The sequence below is a fragment of the Lynx rufus genome, unplaced genomic scaffold (assembly GCF_022079265.1).
Source record: "Lynx rufus isolate CCGP_SWC_20201006 ecotype Redwood Valley unplaced genomic scaffold, mLynRuf1.p SCAF_8, whole genome shotgun sequence".
Classification (NCBI taxonomy): Eukaryota; Metazoa; Chordata; class Mammalia; order Carnivora; family Felidae; genus Lynx; species Lynx rufus.
Genome location: NW_025814896.1, coordinates 73,222,298 through 73,239,683, shown reverse-complemented (window position 1 = coordinate 73,239,683; position 17,386 = coordinate 73,222,298). Strand labels below are relative to the sequence as shown.

Below are 17,386 nucleotides of genomic sequence, written 5' to 3'. Positions count from 1 at the left end.
CAGTAAAAAAAGAGAACTACAGGCCAATATCCCTGATGAATATGGATGCCAAAATTCTCAATAAGATACTAGCAAATCGAATTCAACAGCATATAAAAAGAATTATTCACCATGATCAAGTGGGATTCATTCCTGGGATGCAGGGCTGGTTCAACATTCGCAAATCAATCAACGTGATACATCACATTAACAAAAAAAAAGAGAAGAACCATATGATCCTGTCAATCGATGCAGGAAAGGCCTTTGACAAAATCCAGCACCCTTTCTTAATAAAAACCCTTGAGAAAGTCGGGATAGAAGGAACATACTTAAAGATCATAAAAGCCATATATGAAAAGCCCACAGCTAACATCATCCTCAACGGGGAAAAACTGAGAGCTTTTTCCCTGAGATCAGGAACACGACAGGGATGCCCACTCTCACCGTTGTTGTTTAACATAGTGCTGGAAGTTCTAGCATCAGCAATCAGACAACAAAAGGAAATCAAAGGCATCAAAATTGGCAAAGATGAAGTCAAGCTTTCGCTTTTTGCAGATGACATGATATTATACATGGAAAATCCGATAGACTCCACCAAAAGTCTGCTAGAACTGATACATGAATTCAGCAAAGTTGCAGGATACAAAATCAATGTACAGAAATCAGTTGCATTCTTATACACTAACAATGAAGCAACAGAAAGACAAATCAAGAAACTGATCCCATTCACAATTGCACCAAGAAGCATAAAATACCTAGGAATAAATCTAACCAAAGATGTAAAGGATCTGTATGCTGAAAACTATAGAAAGCTTATGAAGGTAATTGAAGAAGATGTAAAGAAATGGAAAGACATTCCCTGCTCATGGATTGGAAAAATAAATATTGTCAAAATGTCAATACTACCCAAAGCTATCTACACATTCAATGCAATCCCAATCAAAATTGCACCAGCATTCTTCTCGAAACTAGAACAAGCAATCCTAAAATTCATATGGAACCACAAAAGGCCCCGAATAGCCAAAGGAATTTTGAAGAAGAAGACCAAAGCAGGAGGCATCACAATCCCAGACTTCAGCCTCTACTACAAAGCTGTCATCATCAAGACAGCATGGTATTGGCACAAAAACAGACACACAGACCAATGGAATAGAATAGAAACCCCAGAACTAGACCCACAAACATATGGCCAACTCATCTTTGACAAAGCAGGAAAGAACATCCAATGGAAAAAAGACAGCCTCTTTAACAAATGGTGCTGGGAGAACTGGAGAGCAACATGCAGAAGGTTGAAACTAGACCACTTTCTCACACCATTTACAAAAATAAACTCAAAATGGATAAAGGACCTAAATGTGAGACAGGAAACCATCAGAACCTTAGAGGAGAAAGCAGGAAAAGACCTCTCTGACCTCAGCCGTAGCAATCTCTTACTCGACACATCCCCAAAGGCAAGGGAATTAAAAGCAAAAGTGAATTACTGGGACCTTATGAAGATAAAAAGCTTCTGCACAGCAAAGGAAACAACCAACAAAACTAAAAGGCAACCAACGGAATGGGAAAAGATATTTGCAAATGACATATCGGACAAAGGTCTAGTATCCAAAATCTATAAAGAGCTCACCAAACTCCACACCCGAAAAACAAATAACCCAGTGAAGAAATGGGCAGAAAACATGAATAGACACTTCTCTAAAGAAGACATCCAGATGGCCAACAGGCACATGAAAAGATGTTCAGCGTCGCTCCTTATCAGGGAAATACAAATCAAAACCACACTCAGGTATCACCTCACGCCAGTCAGAGTGGCCAAAATGAACAAATCAGGAGACTATAGATGCTGGAGAGGATGTGGAGAAACGGGAACCCTCTTGCACTGTTGGTGGGAATGCAAATTGGTGCAGCCGCTCTGGAAAGCAGTGTGGAGGTTCCTCAGAAAATTAAAAATAGACCTACCCTATGACCCAGCAATAGCACTGCTAGGAATCTACCCAAGGGATACAGGAGTACTGATGCATAGGGGCACTTGTACCCCAATGTTCATAGCAGCACTCTCAACAATAGCCAAATTATGGAAAGAGCCTAAATGTCCATCAACTGATGAATGGATAAAGAAATTGTGGTTTATATACACAATGGAATACTACGTGGCAATGAGAAAAATGAAATATGGCCTTTTGTAGCAACGTGGATGGAACTGGAGAGTGTGATGCTAAGTGAAATAAGCCATACAGAGAAAGACAGATACCATATGGTTTCACTCTTATGTGGATCCTGAGAAACTTAACAGGAACCCATGGGGGAGGGGAAGGAAAAAAAAAAAAAAAAGGACGTTAGAGTGGGAGAGAGCCAAAGCATAAGAGACTGTTAAAAACTGAGAACAAACTGAGGGTTGATGGGGGGTGGGAGGGAGGGGCGGGTGGGTGATGGGTATAGAGGAGGGCACCTTTTGGGATGAGCACTGGGTGTTGTATGGAAACCAATTTGTCAATAAACTTCATATAAAAAAAATAAACTAAAGGAGTGAATTCATGTAATATACTTGGTATGGTATCTACTTCTAACATTAAACTCTCAGGTAATGATATATGAATATTCCACTTGAAATTGTATTCAAAATTTCAACTACTTAGAAAAAGATAGAAAAACAACCTTAAAATGGTTCTTCTACTTCAATACATTTCGTAGATCACATATCCTTACAGAGAGTCACAGTTCAATGAAAGAGAAATTCGCATATTTTTCTGTCCTATACTTGCTTTTTTTGTTTGTTTAATTTTTTATTGGAGAGAGAGAGGGGGAGAGAATGGGGGAGAGGGCAAGAGGGAAAGAGAGAATCTTAAGCAAGCTCCATGCTCAGCATGGAACCCAACACAGGGCTTGATCCCAAGACTCTGGGATCATGACCTGAGCCGAAATCAAGAGTCAAATGCTCAACCGAATAAGCCACCCAGGTGCCCCCTGTGTTTGCCTTTTTAAAGAGGCCCTGATTTCTTTATAAAATGGAATTGTGTGTAAATAAATAGATATACCAAGTTCCCTTAGTCACAGCACCCAAATGAAAACTGTCATTTACTGGAGAAAAGGCAAAGAGAAAAAATGCATCTATTCAGTCCTGGCTTTCTGACTTCAATAGTCTAGCAACCTCATTTCAACTACTGAAGGCTGCAGAATGATCAAAATCAAAACCTACAACTGTTGGATAGAGTTCATATTTAAAATTTTGCAAATGAAAACGAATCTCTGTTGAAAAGTGACTCAGATAGGGAGAAAGGGGTGTTTTAAAGAGATTAAATGTTGTGGTTCAGACTCAGAAAAACCATGGTTGGCCAAAAAGCAAGGCTTTCGTATTGTGTCTTCATCAACATCAGTGACTGCAGTGTAGGTTTTCTGGAGGTGTGTTTTTTAAACACTCCTTGAAATCCATAAGTATAATATGAGCATTACTTGGACTTTATTTGAATTTATTTGAATTTCAACAGCTACCAGCAGATGTGCTTAGAAGGAATAGGCCCCCAATTCCCAAATAGCACAGTATTTCACATCTATTTTAGACTCTGAAATGAGATTCCAGGAAGATGGTTCTGAACCTTTCTCCCAGCTGCAGAAATACCTCCTCTTGTTACCCTGCTGACCTACACCAAGGGAAGCCACTTGAAAAGATGTTCTTTTGCCAACAATCATGTTACCATTGTAACCCACAAATGGAAAAATAAACTGTTGGCTCCTCTTCAGAAAACCTATTCTCACATTGCCCAGAACCAGGTAGATAAATAAAACCATAGCATTCTTTTCATTCCTTTCTCATTTTCCAAAATGATCTTGTTATTTTTATAACCTCAGCAAGCTTATAAAATGGGGCTTATCTACCAACAGTGAAGTCATATTAACGTTTTTCAAGGTAAAGGGTTCCAGAACTATCCCCCTCCCCTGTTCCTTGGGACTTCACTCTATCGGCGCACTGACACTAATTTGCTCTCCCTCCTGCCCTCCCCACCCCTCACTTCAGGATGTACAAGCCCTTCTCATTGGAAAATAAAAACTTCTAACCTGAATTCTTCTCTACCTATTGCCCTATCTTATTTCTTTCCTTCACAACCAAGCTTCCGGAGCTAACAAATCCCTATTAAGTCAAGTGGAAACTCTAGGACTTTGCTTTCAGACATAATAGCAACAACTTTATTGGGTGCCTGTCTATCCCAGGCACTCTTATAGGCATTAAAATTGTTTTACTTGATTACAAAAATGTAGGACTAATTCATGTTCATTGTAACAAGTGAAACAATACAGAAACAGATAAAGACCAAATCAACCTCATCCCCATCCCCAACCCTCTACCACCTGAGCTCCTTATCTTATTTGACACAACCACCATGAGAAAATTGAGGCCTAGAAAGTCTCAGGATGTACCCTGCAGTGTTTAAGAGGAAGAACTTAGGGATCTGACTGCCTGATTCCTGACTTTGCCATTTACTAAGTGTCCACGAGCAAATTACTTCTTATTTCTGCACCTCAGTCATCATATCTGTAAAATGGGGCTAATGACAGTGCCTAGTGCAGAGGGTTCAGTGAAAATGTAATGCACCAAAACACAAAAACATTGTTATTTCTAAAGAAAAAAACTGATTAAAAAAAGAGATTGTTTCAAAATGACAGCGGAGAAGAAAACAGGCATTAGAACAAAATTCTGTTCACCATTCTGTAACTAGTACAGAGTCTAAAAGAGTCTTTTCAAGCAGCTGGAAAAGTTGGCTCAAAAAATGTGCTCCTGTAATGATGACACCGTGATGCACTTTGTTTTTCAACGTCATGCTATTTTTTTTTAAAAAAGATCCCATATTTCAAATTTCCATAAATGAATTTTATTGATTTGCTATAGTATCAGCTTATTTTTAATCATTAGTTTCATCCCAATTAAGTGAAAATGATTATGTTTAGCATTTAGATATTACAAACATATTTTATGTAATGTTTTATACCACTTTTTTCAATTTTTTAAGTGGCTCTTTACATCTGTAGGCTGATCACAGTCACCCCTGCTATCTGGCTCCACCACGCCAGACCAGCACCCTACAGAGACTTTCAGCCCCTTATGGTTTTATCAGGCACCATCATGCATATTTGCTCTTTCTGAGTGCTGTATTCCTAGCACATGATTAAATCACAATTATTGACTTTCCCAGGGTAAATCATTACCCACTCTCTGGTAACTAAAATATTTTCATTCCACTTCTATTTATATACTTTTTCCAAGAGGCTGTAGAGAGATGACTGCAGCTGTAAAGCTACTTGGTTAATCACTCAAAGCCTCTTTTTCACCAATTCCTTCTGCAAACACAGTTTCATGGGCTTTCTATGGGAAACTGAGGAAAGTAACAAAGTGTGTATCTCCTTCACTTGTCTACCAGCATTCTTTCTGGTCTTAAGTAAGTAACACCAGATTGAGGTCCTCAACGTTCTACCCTGGGTGGCCCAGCCCAAGGAACCATGGCTCTGCGTGCCAAATTATACAAACATACTTGCTTAAAGAATTTAAGTCAAGAGAGATCCCTTTCAAAGCAAGGAAGAACTGCTCAACAGGATTTGAAGAGTCAAAGGGAATTAAGACTACACAATTCACAAGCTCTCTTCATTCATCTTATATTAAGTTTATCCATTAAAAGATCATGGGTTTTTTTTTTTTTTTGTTTCCCAGAGAATTTAAACACTTCACAATTCTATGCTGTGCAGAATTGTGGCTACTATGGACTTCTCCCAAGAAGCCATCCTTCTTTCTTTCCTCATTTTTCTTTTCTTTCTTCCCTTTTTCTTTCTCTATCTCTCCCCCCTTCCCTCTTCCTCTCTTTTCACATTTCTATTTCTGCTTCTGGTTGACTAGACAGTTCATATATTTTGTATTATCTTTCTTTATTCCCCCTTTCTAATATATATATATATATATATATATACATATATATATATATTCCCCCTTTCTAAAATATATGTGTATATAATATATATGTTCCCCCTTTCTAAAATATGTAATATATATATATATCCCTTTCTAAAATATATATATACACATATATAAATCTAAAAAATATGTAAATATATATTTGTTATGTATATATTATATATATTATATTACATATATATAAATATATATACACATACATATAGCCAGAATGTTTCAAGCCCCAACTTAAAATCCTATTTTGTTCTCTTCAGTAGTTTCTAGTCCATCCTCTAGGACTCAAACAGAATGAAAGACCCCAAGAGAAATTACCATTCACCCTAAACCCAGTATAGTCACCATTCACTTTCTAATTAAAAAAAAACAAAAAAACATACACATTGCTTATTTTTTATCAGATCCTATATGTGTAACCTTCTTCTAGGCACTCTGAGAAAAATAGTGAAATACAGGGTCTGTGACATTAATATGAAATTCTAAAAGTATCTGCTTTCCCACTAACTGCTTTCAGCAAAGGTGGCATTGCTATGTAATTAACCTTGGCCCTAGAATACAGGCCCAGCTTTAAATCTCCTGTCATCACTTTAGATCGCCTAATGCCCTGCATTCATGGCCAGGTCATGATCCCCAGGTCATACCCCCCTCATTTCTCAATGATTTTAGCTCCTGGCTCTTTCTCACTGCTCTCTTTCCATCATTTCAATATACACATCAGTGATCCTTCACACCCTGGCCTCGTGGTTCACTGACCTCCCCACCTGGAATGACCTCATCCTCAATCTGCCTCATCTGAGCCCCATTTGGAAGGATGAGTAAGATTCTGAACAATCCTCTGTGTTCCACTCCCCAACCTCTGTGGCATCCCTCCAGTGCACTCCGGTACTTGGCCCAACAACACCTCAATTCCCTGGGTCTTCCAGTGCATTGATCAGGCCACCTGTTCACTGCCCCTCATCCCTGTATGTCCTCTATTCCTGCAGCTTCAATTCTAAGATCGATTATTGTCATCATTTTCTTGCTCTTCTTGCTTCAGCTCTAAATCTAACTCTGCTTACTCATGCTGCGCCTGTACACTGAATGTGGCTGAAGAAAAATTCCCAACCATGCTGACGTAACTCACTTCAAATCCATGACCTTGAGAGCTCTCTTCTCAGAATCCCACTGCCTCTTGCCTCATCCTTTTAATAATCTTGCTTTCTGCCTTACTTATAACACTGAAGAAATCAGAAGAGAACTTCATAGATTCCACCACTTCTACCCACTGACCAGCATACATACCCTTATCCTTTGCCTTCCTGCAGTTCCCACAGGTGAACTTACCATGCTCGCATCGACAGCCAAGTCCTCCTCCTTCTCCACTTAGGCTCCAGATTCCATCTGATCTCATCTATTCAAGGGCATCCATTGAATGATTCTCCTTCCTCTCTCCTACATCATTTTTTGCTCCCTACCAAATCATTGACATCAGCAGGTACACATACTTCCTTTTCCCCCATTTTAAAAACACTTTCATTGACCTACTTTCTCCACCAGCTCTCGCCCCCCTTCTGTAGACCACAACTCCTCAAGAGTCGTGTATACTTGCTACCTTCACTTTCTCCCTTCACATTTCCTCTTAAACCCATTATAGCTAAGCTGTCACCCTCCCACGCTTCCAAAACTGTTCTTGTCAAGTGATGACCCCATTTCTTTATTTCCTTTTGGAGCAAATTCTTCAAAAGAATTGTCAATGTTCACTGTCTCAAATTTCTTTTCTCTCATTCCCCTTAAAACCCACTCCAGCCCCCTCACTCCACTGAAAGTGCTCTTCCTGAGTCACCAGTGATTCTTTTTGCTGTAAAATCCAATGGTCAATTCTCAGACTTCATTTTACTTGACCTGTCATCACCATGTCACACATGTGAACACAGTTGAACACTTCCCTTTATGCATCAGGCTGCCAGCACACTGCACACTCTCATTCCCTCCTACCTCAGTGGTCTCTCCTTAGTCTTTTTCTCCTTGACCTTATAATTTTGGAGGCCCCAGGGCTTAGTATATCAATACTCACACCCTTGGTGATTTAATATAGCTCTCTGGCTTTAAATATCATGTATGCTGTTTATTCCCAAATCTGTATCCCAGTCACAGACCTGAGTTTCAGATTTCTAATGCTTACTATCTCAACTGTTGTCTAACAGTCATTTTAAACTCCACTCATCCAAAAGTAAACTTCTGATTCTTCTGTAGAGATCTGCTCCATCATGATCTTCCCCTCCTCTGCTTCTGGCAACTCTATCTTACCAGCTACTCAGGTCAAAATCCATGGAGTCATTTTTTACTTCTTTGTCTCATTTCCCCTACCCAATTTATCATGAAACCATGCTGGCATTACCATCATACTACATCCACCATCCACCTCCATTGCTACCACTTGGTCTGAGAAATTTCTTTCACCTGGACTACTTTGGATGCCTTCTAAAAGATCTCCCTGCATCTGCCACTGCCCCCATCCAGTCTATTCTTCACCCAGGACCTAAAACAATCCATGCAAAACCTAAGCCAGATTTTGAGTCCTCTGTTCAAATTTCTGAAGTGGCTTTCCATCTCACTAAGAGCAGAAGCCACAAGTCTTACAATATCCTATGAGAACCTACTTGATTTGGCCTCTCTCATTCACTCTGCTCCAGTCACAGTGATCTCCTTGTTATTCTTTGAATGCCCTAGGCATGCTCCTGTCTTACGGCCTCTGCTTAGCTCTTCTCTCTGCTTAGAATGCTCTTCTCTATAATATCCTCTAGCTAACTCTCTCGTCTTTGAATCTTTGCCAAAATCTTACCATTTCAATGAGGCTTCCTCTGACCACCCCTTTTAAAATTATTGTTCCCCACTACCTACTCCTAGAACCCTCATTCCCCTTATTCAATTCTTGTTTCTTTTCCATAGTACTCATCACTTCCTATTATGTTTTACTGTTTAAGTGTTATTTATTGTCTTTCTCCTCTGTTAGAAACTCCAAAAGGAAAGAAATCTTTGTTCTGTTTACCAATATACCCCAAGGGCCTAGAAGTATGCCAGGCATAGCACAGGCACACAATAAATATTTAATGTTTAATAGACTATGTATTTAATAGACTATGTAGGTATAGTAGTATTTGTCTCAACATCATTTCAGCCTCATGCTATTTTGTGCAAAGATTACTGTGAAACTCTTGATTCAACTTATTTATTGTTTCTACATCTGTTTAGGTTTTCTACTGCCTTTCAGTCAGTGTCAATGAAATACATTCTGTGAAATAATATATTTCATCCAGGTTTGAAAATGCATTGGCATAATGTTTTCCAACATGCCCTCTGATAGTTCTTTAAATCACTACTGTGACTATTTTTCATTCCAAATACTGTTTACTTAGTCTCTTCCTCCTTTTATTGTTAATCTTTGGTTGATATTCTATTGTTTTTCATTTTTCTCCTCTAATGTTCCTCATTTACTTTTTCTCTTTCTTTGGCCTAACTCTACTAATTTTACACATTACTCAGGTTATACTCTTTGATGAGTGATATAATGCTCACCAGTACTTCTAGTTTCCTTTTTCCTAGACGATAGCACTTACCTGACCTTGTGAAGCTAGGCAAGGCCATCTGACTAGCTCTGGCTAATGACATATGCCATTTTTGATGGAAACATTTAAAAACCCATGCATGGGGAGGTGATGGTCTTCTCAATAAACAGGGTCTGGTCAATTCAATATTTATATGGAAAAATGAATCTTGATTCTTATCACATCATTCACAATAACCAATTTCAGATCAACTGTAGGTATAAAAGTGAAAGATCCTGGACAGGGAAGATTTCTTAAACAGAAAATAAAAATCACTAATCTAAAAGGGGAAAGTGATAAATTGGAATATGTTACAATTTAAAATTTCCATTCATCCAAAGACATAGTTAAAATAGAGGAAAGCAACTAAGAAAGGGAGGAGACATTTGCAATACACCTGTTTCTAAACAGACTTGTATCTAGAATGCATAAAGGATTCCTACAAATCTATATGAAAAATACAGAATACGCAACAGAAAAATGGGGAGAAGACTCGGACACCTCGTAAGGAGAGGATATCAAAACACATGAAAAGTTTCTTTGTTACACAGGAGGTAAATGCAACTTAAAACCAGCATGTGATAACATCACACACACACTAGCGAGGCAGAAATAGAAAGGATGGCACAGGTTATGGAAATGGACTATCACGAGACTGACCCATGAAGGGCCTAGAAGCAGCCTCTGAGTAAATGAAAGCAACATGAAAAATGGCTTTTAGTGTAAAGAGCCACATGGTCCTAGTGGGGACAAGGGCCTAGAAATCTATGGCACATGGAGGCTGGGGTCTGAAGTGATGGCTCGGGCAAAGGCCAAGAAAACAGACTGAAAGGTGTGCCATCTTCTGAGGAGCAGTGGGTGAGGAAGAGAGGGCTGGAGTGGTGGAGGAGAAGCCAGGAGGTGAAGAAATGGAAGCAGTGGAGGAAAACAAAGTGGTAAATTAGGTCAAAGTCAAGGGAGGTCCCTGGTCCCTGAATGTGGCTCTCCACATGAGCTCCGTGGAGGCCAGCCAGCCAGAAACGGACACGGAATGCTCAGGCTGACAGAGCCATACTGCAGGTGGAGCACAAATTGGGGAAGGTATGGCAACACTACCTAGAGCAGAGGAACTACATCATTCAGAATATACCCAGCTTCTGGGTCAGGGCCTTTTGGAACCACCCACAGCTGTCCACCCTGATTAGAGGCCAAGAAGCATAAATGTTTAAGTACATAACCAATATGGAGGTGAAGGGCTTCAGATACCCTAGGATGGGCTGCAAGTTCAAGTTTTTCTTTCTAAGAAACCCATAGTGCAGAAACAAGCTCACTGTCGAGGAATATGAGGTTAGAACTCCCAGCCAAGTGATGTGTCTTGCCACTCCAATCAAGACGTCATAAGAATCAAGACGTCATCTGCAGCTTCATTGCCTGGTTTTCAGACCACAACCTCCCAGAGTCTGACAGAATTGCTGAGATTATCAAAGAGGACCTCTGGCCAAATCCACTTGAATACTACCTATTGCATGAAAGAGCCCGTAAAGCTAGACTTGGCCAGATAAGGAAGCCAGTAGAGATCTCCTTGAGTTCCAAAGTGGTTAACCTCACCCTTGAAAATACTCCCATACAAGATCCCCTACCATTTCCTGCTGGACCTGTGCTTTGTCAACAGCACTGGGTATGCCCATTACTCTTTATGTGCTGACCTTTCAGCATCTTCCTTCCTTTGAACATTGGTTCTCTCAACTTTAACATTAGACCTTCATGGCAGTTCCATATTAACATCACAGGCTATGTGGCATGGTTCACACTCTTCTAAGCCAAACAAATGATATTATAAATTGCACTGCTTTTATCTACACTGCTTGTTTTTTCCCAGGGCCTCTAGCCTGGTCACTACCACCTGGATTTCTAGCTATGTTCAGGAGCCTGTTTTGCTCACTTTGCTCATCACCTGTGGACAATTGCTGGGCATTAATAAAACCCAGGGAAAACAGCAGTGTGCCACTTGGTCTATGTGATTTATGCAACTCCATTGCTCTTCTTGCCCTTCTGGTCACCGACTGCTGCCTATACCCACCCCCTCAGGCTGCTGCCTGCTGGATGGACATTTTCCAGACCATTGTCAGCTCCACTTTCTGATTTTAGATAAACACTGATCTCCAGAATTGGTGGTGGGTCCACGTTTCCTGCCAGCCCATGAAAGACCTTTCTATTCCTCCCCTACAAGACCCCAATTCCTTACCACCACAACCACCACTCAGGAAACCTACAGGCTGTCAGGCAAGTGGTTGAGGTGATGAGTTAGACCCTATTCACATAACGAGGATAATGATAATGTCCTTGGTGATAAAGTACCAGGCTTTCTCAGCCTCACCCAGGGAATTCATATAAAATCTAGGGACTGTAAGTTGCCTCCATTCTTCACCTTCAACATGATTAAGTGTCACAGGTGCCACGGTGAGTGTATGCTTTGTCTTCTCTTTCTCATTTCCTTCTCTTTGCCTCTTTCTCTCATATCTCTCCTACCTCTTTTTAAAAGTGGTAGCCTCGGGGCGCCTGGGTGGCGCAGTCGGTTAAGCGTCCGACTTCAGCCAGGTCACGATCTCGCGGTCCGTGAGTTCGAGCCCCGCGTCGGGCTCTGGGCTGATGGCTCAGAGCCCGGAGCCTGTTTCCGATTCTGTGTCTCCCTCTCTCTCTGCCCCTCCCCCGTTCATGCTCTGTCTCTCTCTGTCCCCAAAATAAATAAACGTTGAAAAAAAAAAATTTAAAAAAAAAATAAATAAAAGTGGTAGCCTCACCCTCAACAAAAACATTAAAAAAAAAAAAGTGTCAGCCCAGACACATCTGCAAAAGCAGGCTCTTAAGTTTAATCTAGCTCTCTTTTCTTCTCCAGAGACAGAACGGGAGTCCTGTCAAGAAGACTACCACAGCTCTTACTGCCCCTCTGCACGCTTCCAGCCCCTCCTTCCCTTAGCAATGCCTATAGGGTTTAAGGGAAGACCAGTCTAGATGGAAAGAAAGGTGTTTCCTGTTCAAAGTGGATGAAAGAACCAAAGAGGTTGTAATGGGTGCCCCATGCAGGGAAAACTGAACTAAAGGCCAGCAGCAGAAACTGCCAGTGAAATGCAGGGCCTAGAATTAAGACTGCGTTGACTAAGAACCTGCAAGGAAGGGATGCTTGCTCTGTGAGTGGTGACAGAAGGGCTACTTTTCTCAGGACTGGGATGGGAGAATTGCAGGTGGCTGAAGTGTTAGCTCTGTTACCTACCTAAGGGCTTTTTAAAGAAAAACAATGCCATATTGGGTGTTTTCTCTCTTGTTTTCATGTGACCTTATTTATGTGAAAGATTAACTACTGTGCCCTTAATTTCACTCATATTTAGTAAAATCCTGTTACTTTCTCTGCTTCTGCTTACTGGGAAGATTCAGTCATATAGATTTGTTTTGCTTTCAATTGAGGGAACACTTGGAAGAATATATATCTATTTCCTGTATAATATGGAGAATTCTGTGAATATCCACAACAGTTTTCACCTTGTTTCTGTTAAAACTGTATCTTTAGAAGTACAATTTGAATAACTTGGTCTCGTCAGAGGCTGAAGACTTCAGAGATTGTCGTCTTCATGGGAAAATTACCTACAAAAAATTTGTGGCCCTGATTATCTTGACAATTTACCCTGGTAACAACCCAGCAAATGATAGATCGCTTTTCCTAAACAGCAAAAATACTTGTGAGATTGCTCTGTAAAACTGGAAGGGTACCATTGGCCTATTTATTTGTACATGTTATGGCAAAATGAAAGCATGTCAGTCTGAAAAAAAAAACAGATAAACTAAAAAGATGGAAAATAACAAGTGTGGAAAAGTACACAGAGAAACCACAATGGTGGAAGAGTAGCCTGATACAAAAATTTTAGACAATTGTTTGGCAGTATCTATGCACACCCTCTGATCCAGTTCTGGGAATATACCCAATAGAAATGCATACATGTATTCACAAAGACGTGCAAAGAAGTGTTTATAACAGCACAATCCTAATAGCTAACACTGGGAACTGCCCCAATGTTCATCACTGGCAGAAAAAATAAACACAGTTTAAATATTCACACCATGGAATACTGTGAGAAATAAAGAAATGTGCCTGCATGTAATAACATGAATGGATCTCACAAACATGATGTTGGATAAAAGAAGCCAGACTCAAGAGTATGTGCTATATAATTCCATTTATAGTTGAAGTTTAACAACAAGTAAACCTAATCTATGGTGATAGAAGTCAGCATAGTAATCACTATGAAGAACAGTGAAGATTCTGGTATTTTACCCTACTTACAAACTTAGCATGTTAGCCTGCTTAGTTAATGGATGCTGAGTCAGAGACAAAGGATGTTACAATTCAATAGCCAGCTTCAGTGCTTGCACCAGTTGCTTGAGCCCTAATTCTTATTCTGCAGCATGAAGAAAGCCAAGTGACCCCTGCCCACACAGTGGGCTGCAGAGGAGAGGAACTCTGGGCTTAGGGAAAGTGAATCCTTTATAATGGGAATTAAGCATGTATGCCCTTTGCTTTGAATGCCAACATTATCTTTACTACATAGAATAGCAAGTAAACCTGTACTTTGTTCCATAGGAGACAATCTCTATTTTTTCAAGGCTGTAAGCAAACCTGCCCTTTGCTCTGGAGGGAAACACTATTTCTGTCTTCCAAGGCTGTTCTCAGATATCCTTAAAAAGATACTCTGAACAGAGTCGCCAAAATGAACAAATCAGGAGACTATAGATGCTGGAGAGGATGTGGAAAAACGAGAACACTCTTGCACTGTTGGTAGGAATGCAAACTGGTGCAGCCACTCTGGAAAACAGTGTGGAGGTTTCTCAAAAAATTAAAAATAGACCTACCCTATGACCCAGCAGTAGCACTGCTAGGAATTTACCCAAGGGATACAGGAGTACTGAGGCATAGGGGCACTTGTACCCCAATGTTTATAGCAGCACTCTCAACAATAGCCAAATTATGGAAAGAGCCTAAATGTCCATCAACTGATGAATGGATAAAGAAATTGTGGTTTATATACACAATGGAGTACTACGTGGCAATGACAAAGAATGAAATATGGCCCTTTGTAGCAACGTGGATGGAACTGGAGAGTGTGATGCTAAGTGAAATAAGCCATACAGAGAAAGACAGATACCATATGGTTTCACTCTTATGTGGATCCTGAGAAACTTAACAGAAACCCATGGGGGAGGGGAAGGAAAAAAAAAGAGGTTAGAGTGGAAGAGAGCCAAAGCATAAGAGACTCTTAAAAACTGAGAACTGAGGGTTGATGGGGGGTGGGAGGGAGGGGAGGGTGGGTGATGGGTATTGAGGAGGGCACCTTTTGGGATGAGCACTGGGTGTTGTATGGAAACCAATTTGACAATAAACTTCAATTATTGGAAAAAAAAAAAGATACTCTGAACAAAGGCAGTGTTTCTGCTTCCAAGAGTGCAGAAACATCAGAACCCATGATAATTATCTCCCAACAGTCTGGGAGTAGGGGGCGGGGGTGTGAGTACCTACTGACTGGAAGGGACTATGATGGTGGATTCTAAAGGACTGGTCATGTTCTGTGTCTTGATCTGAGTGTATTCAATTTTTGAAACATCATTGAGTTGTATACCTATGAAACACACTTTTGTATGTGTATATTATTTTAATAAAATATACTTGAGAAAAACAAAAAAAAAGAAATAAAAAATAAACAAAGAAAATAAAACAACAAAACCACCACCAACAAAAAAAACTTCATCATTTTCTGGAAACTCTGCCAGAAAATGATTAGCCAATTCAAAAGAATATTTCAGATCCTTCTGGGTGGGTCGTGAGTCCATATGTGAGAATTCTAATAGGATCATTTACTGTGTTATATTCAAATGGCTAAATCCCATTTTCTAAGAAAAAAAATGTTCAATTATCTGGGTATGGGCCATCAACTTTTAGTATTTTTATTGTTCCTGCTCATTTTGTCAACTGACCTTTATCAGACTTTTTCAGTTGTAAATAGCTCATTTATCATGGATTGTGACAATTTTCTTTTCTCCATCATGATAAGTGTACTCTTTAATCCCCATCACCTATTTTACCCCCCTCCAACCTACCTCCCCACTGGTAATCATATAACCCCTCTGGTTCTCTAGAGTTAAGAGTCTGTTTCTTGGTTTGTCTTTCTTTTTTTTTTCCTTTACGTGTTTATTTTGTGTTTTAAATTCCATATATGAATAAAATCATATGGTATTTGTCTTTCTGACTTATTTTGCTAATAAATACTCTCCAGCTCCATCCATGTCATTGCAAATGGTAAGATTCACTCTTTTTATGCTGAATAATATTCTATTGTATATATGTACTACATCTTCTTTATCCATTCATCAGTTGAAGGACATCTGGGCTGCTTCCATAATTTGGCTATTGTAAATAATGCTGCAATAAACATAGGGGTGCACATATCCCTTAGAATTAGTGTTTTTATATTTTTGAGGTAAATACCCAGCAGTCTAATTACTGGATCATAGGATAGTTGTGTTTTAACATTTTTTTATGTTTATTTTTGAGAAAGAGAGAGAGAGAAAGCATGCATAGGAGGGGCAGAGAGATGGGGAGGTGGACAGAGGATCTGAAGCAGGCTCCGTGCTTACAGCAGAGAGGCGGATGTGGGGCTTGAATTCACAAACAATGGGATCATGACCTGAGCCAAAGGCAGATGCTTACCCAACTGAGCCACCCAGCTGCCCTAGTTCTGTTTTAACTTTTTGAGGAATTTCCATACTATTTTCCCCAGTGGCTGTGCTAGTTTGCATTCTCACCAACAGTGCAAGAAGGTTCCTTTTTCTCCACATCCTTCTCAACACATCCTGTTGTTTCTTGTGTTTTTGATTTTAGCCATTCTGACAGGTGTGAGGTGGTATCTCGTAGTTTCGTTTGCATTTTCCTGATGATGAGTGATGTTACACATCTTTTCACATGTCTGTTGACCATCTGTATGTCTTCTTTGGAGAAATGTCTGTTCATGTCTTCTGCCCATTTTAAATTGGATTATTTTTTGGATACGGAGTTATATAATTTTTTTCTGTATTTATATACTAACCCTTTATCAGATTTGTCATTTGCAAATATCTTCTCCCATTCAATAGGCTGCCTTCTAGTTTTGTTGTTTCTTTCACTGTGCAGAAGAAGCTTTCTACTTCAATAGTATCCCAATAGTTTTGTTTTGTTTTGTTTTTGCTTTTGCTTTTATTTCCCTTGCCTCAGGAGACATATCTAGAAAGATGTTGCTACAGCCAGTGTCAGAGACATTAATTACTGCCTGTGCTCTCTCTTCAAGGACTTTGATGGCTTCTTGTCTTACATTTAGGTCTTTCATCCATTTTGAGTTTATTTTTGTGTATGGTATAAGAAAGTGGTCCAGTTTCATTCTCTGAACATAGCTGTCCAGTTTTCCCAATACCATTTGTTGAAGAGTGTCTTTTTCCCATTGTTTACTCTTTCTTCCTTTATCAAGGATTAACTGACCACATAATTATGGGTTTATTTTTGAGTTTTCTATTCTGTTCCATTGATATATATGTCTATTTTTATGCCAGTACCATACTTTTTAAAATATTACTGCTTTGTAATATAACTTTAACTATGGAATTGTGTTACCTCCAGTTTTTTCTTTTTTAAGATTGCTTTGGCTATTCAGAGTCTTTTGTGGTTCCATACAAATTTTAGGATTATTTGTTCCAGTTCTGTGAAAAATGTTATTTTGGTAGAGATTGCATTAAATCTGTGTAATGCTTTGGGTAGTAAGACATTTTAACACCATTCTTCCAATCCATGAGCATGTGTCATTTCTTTGTGTCATCTTCA

The 17,386-nt window shown here is 39.6% G+C and overlaps 2 protein-coding genes across 2 annotated transcripts in view; one reads left to right on the top strand and one right to left on the bottom strand.

Annotated features, from left to right (window-relative positions):
* TSPYL6 (TSPY like 6) overlaps positions 1-13,243 on the top strand; it is a 29,249-nt gene extending 16,006 nt beyond the window's left edge. Inside the window, 5 exon segments of the mRNA XM_053722164.1 lie at positions 10,235-10,332; positions 10,334-10,540; positions 10,542-10,880; positions 10,882-11,170; positions 13,058-13,243. Of these exon segments, the coding sequence (XP_053578139.1) occupies positions 10,235-10,332; positions 10,334-10,540; positions 10,542-10,880; positions 10,882-11,170; positions 13,058-13,243 (1,119 nt within the window).
* Positions 1-17,386, bottom strand: part of ACYP2 (acylphosphatase 2) — a 181,399-nt gene that overhangs the window by 43,158 nt on the left and 120,855 nt on the right. The gene's annotated exons all lie outside the window — the stretch shown is intronic.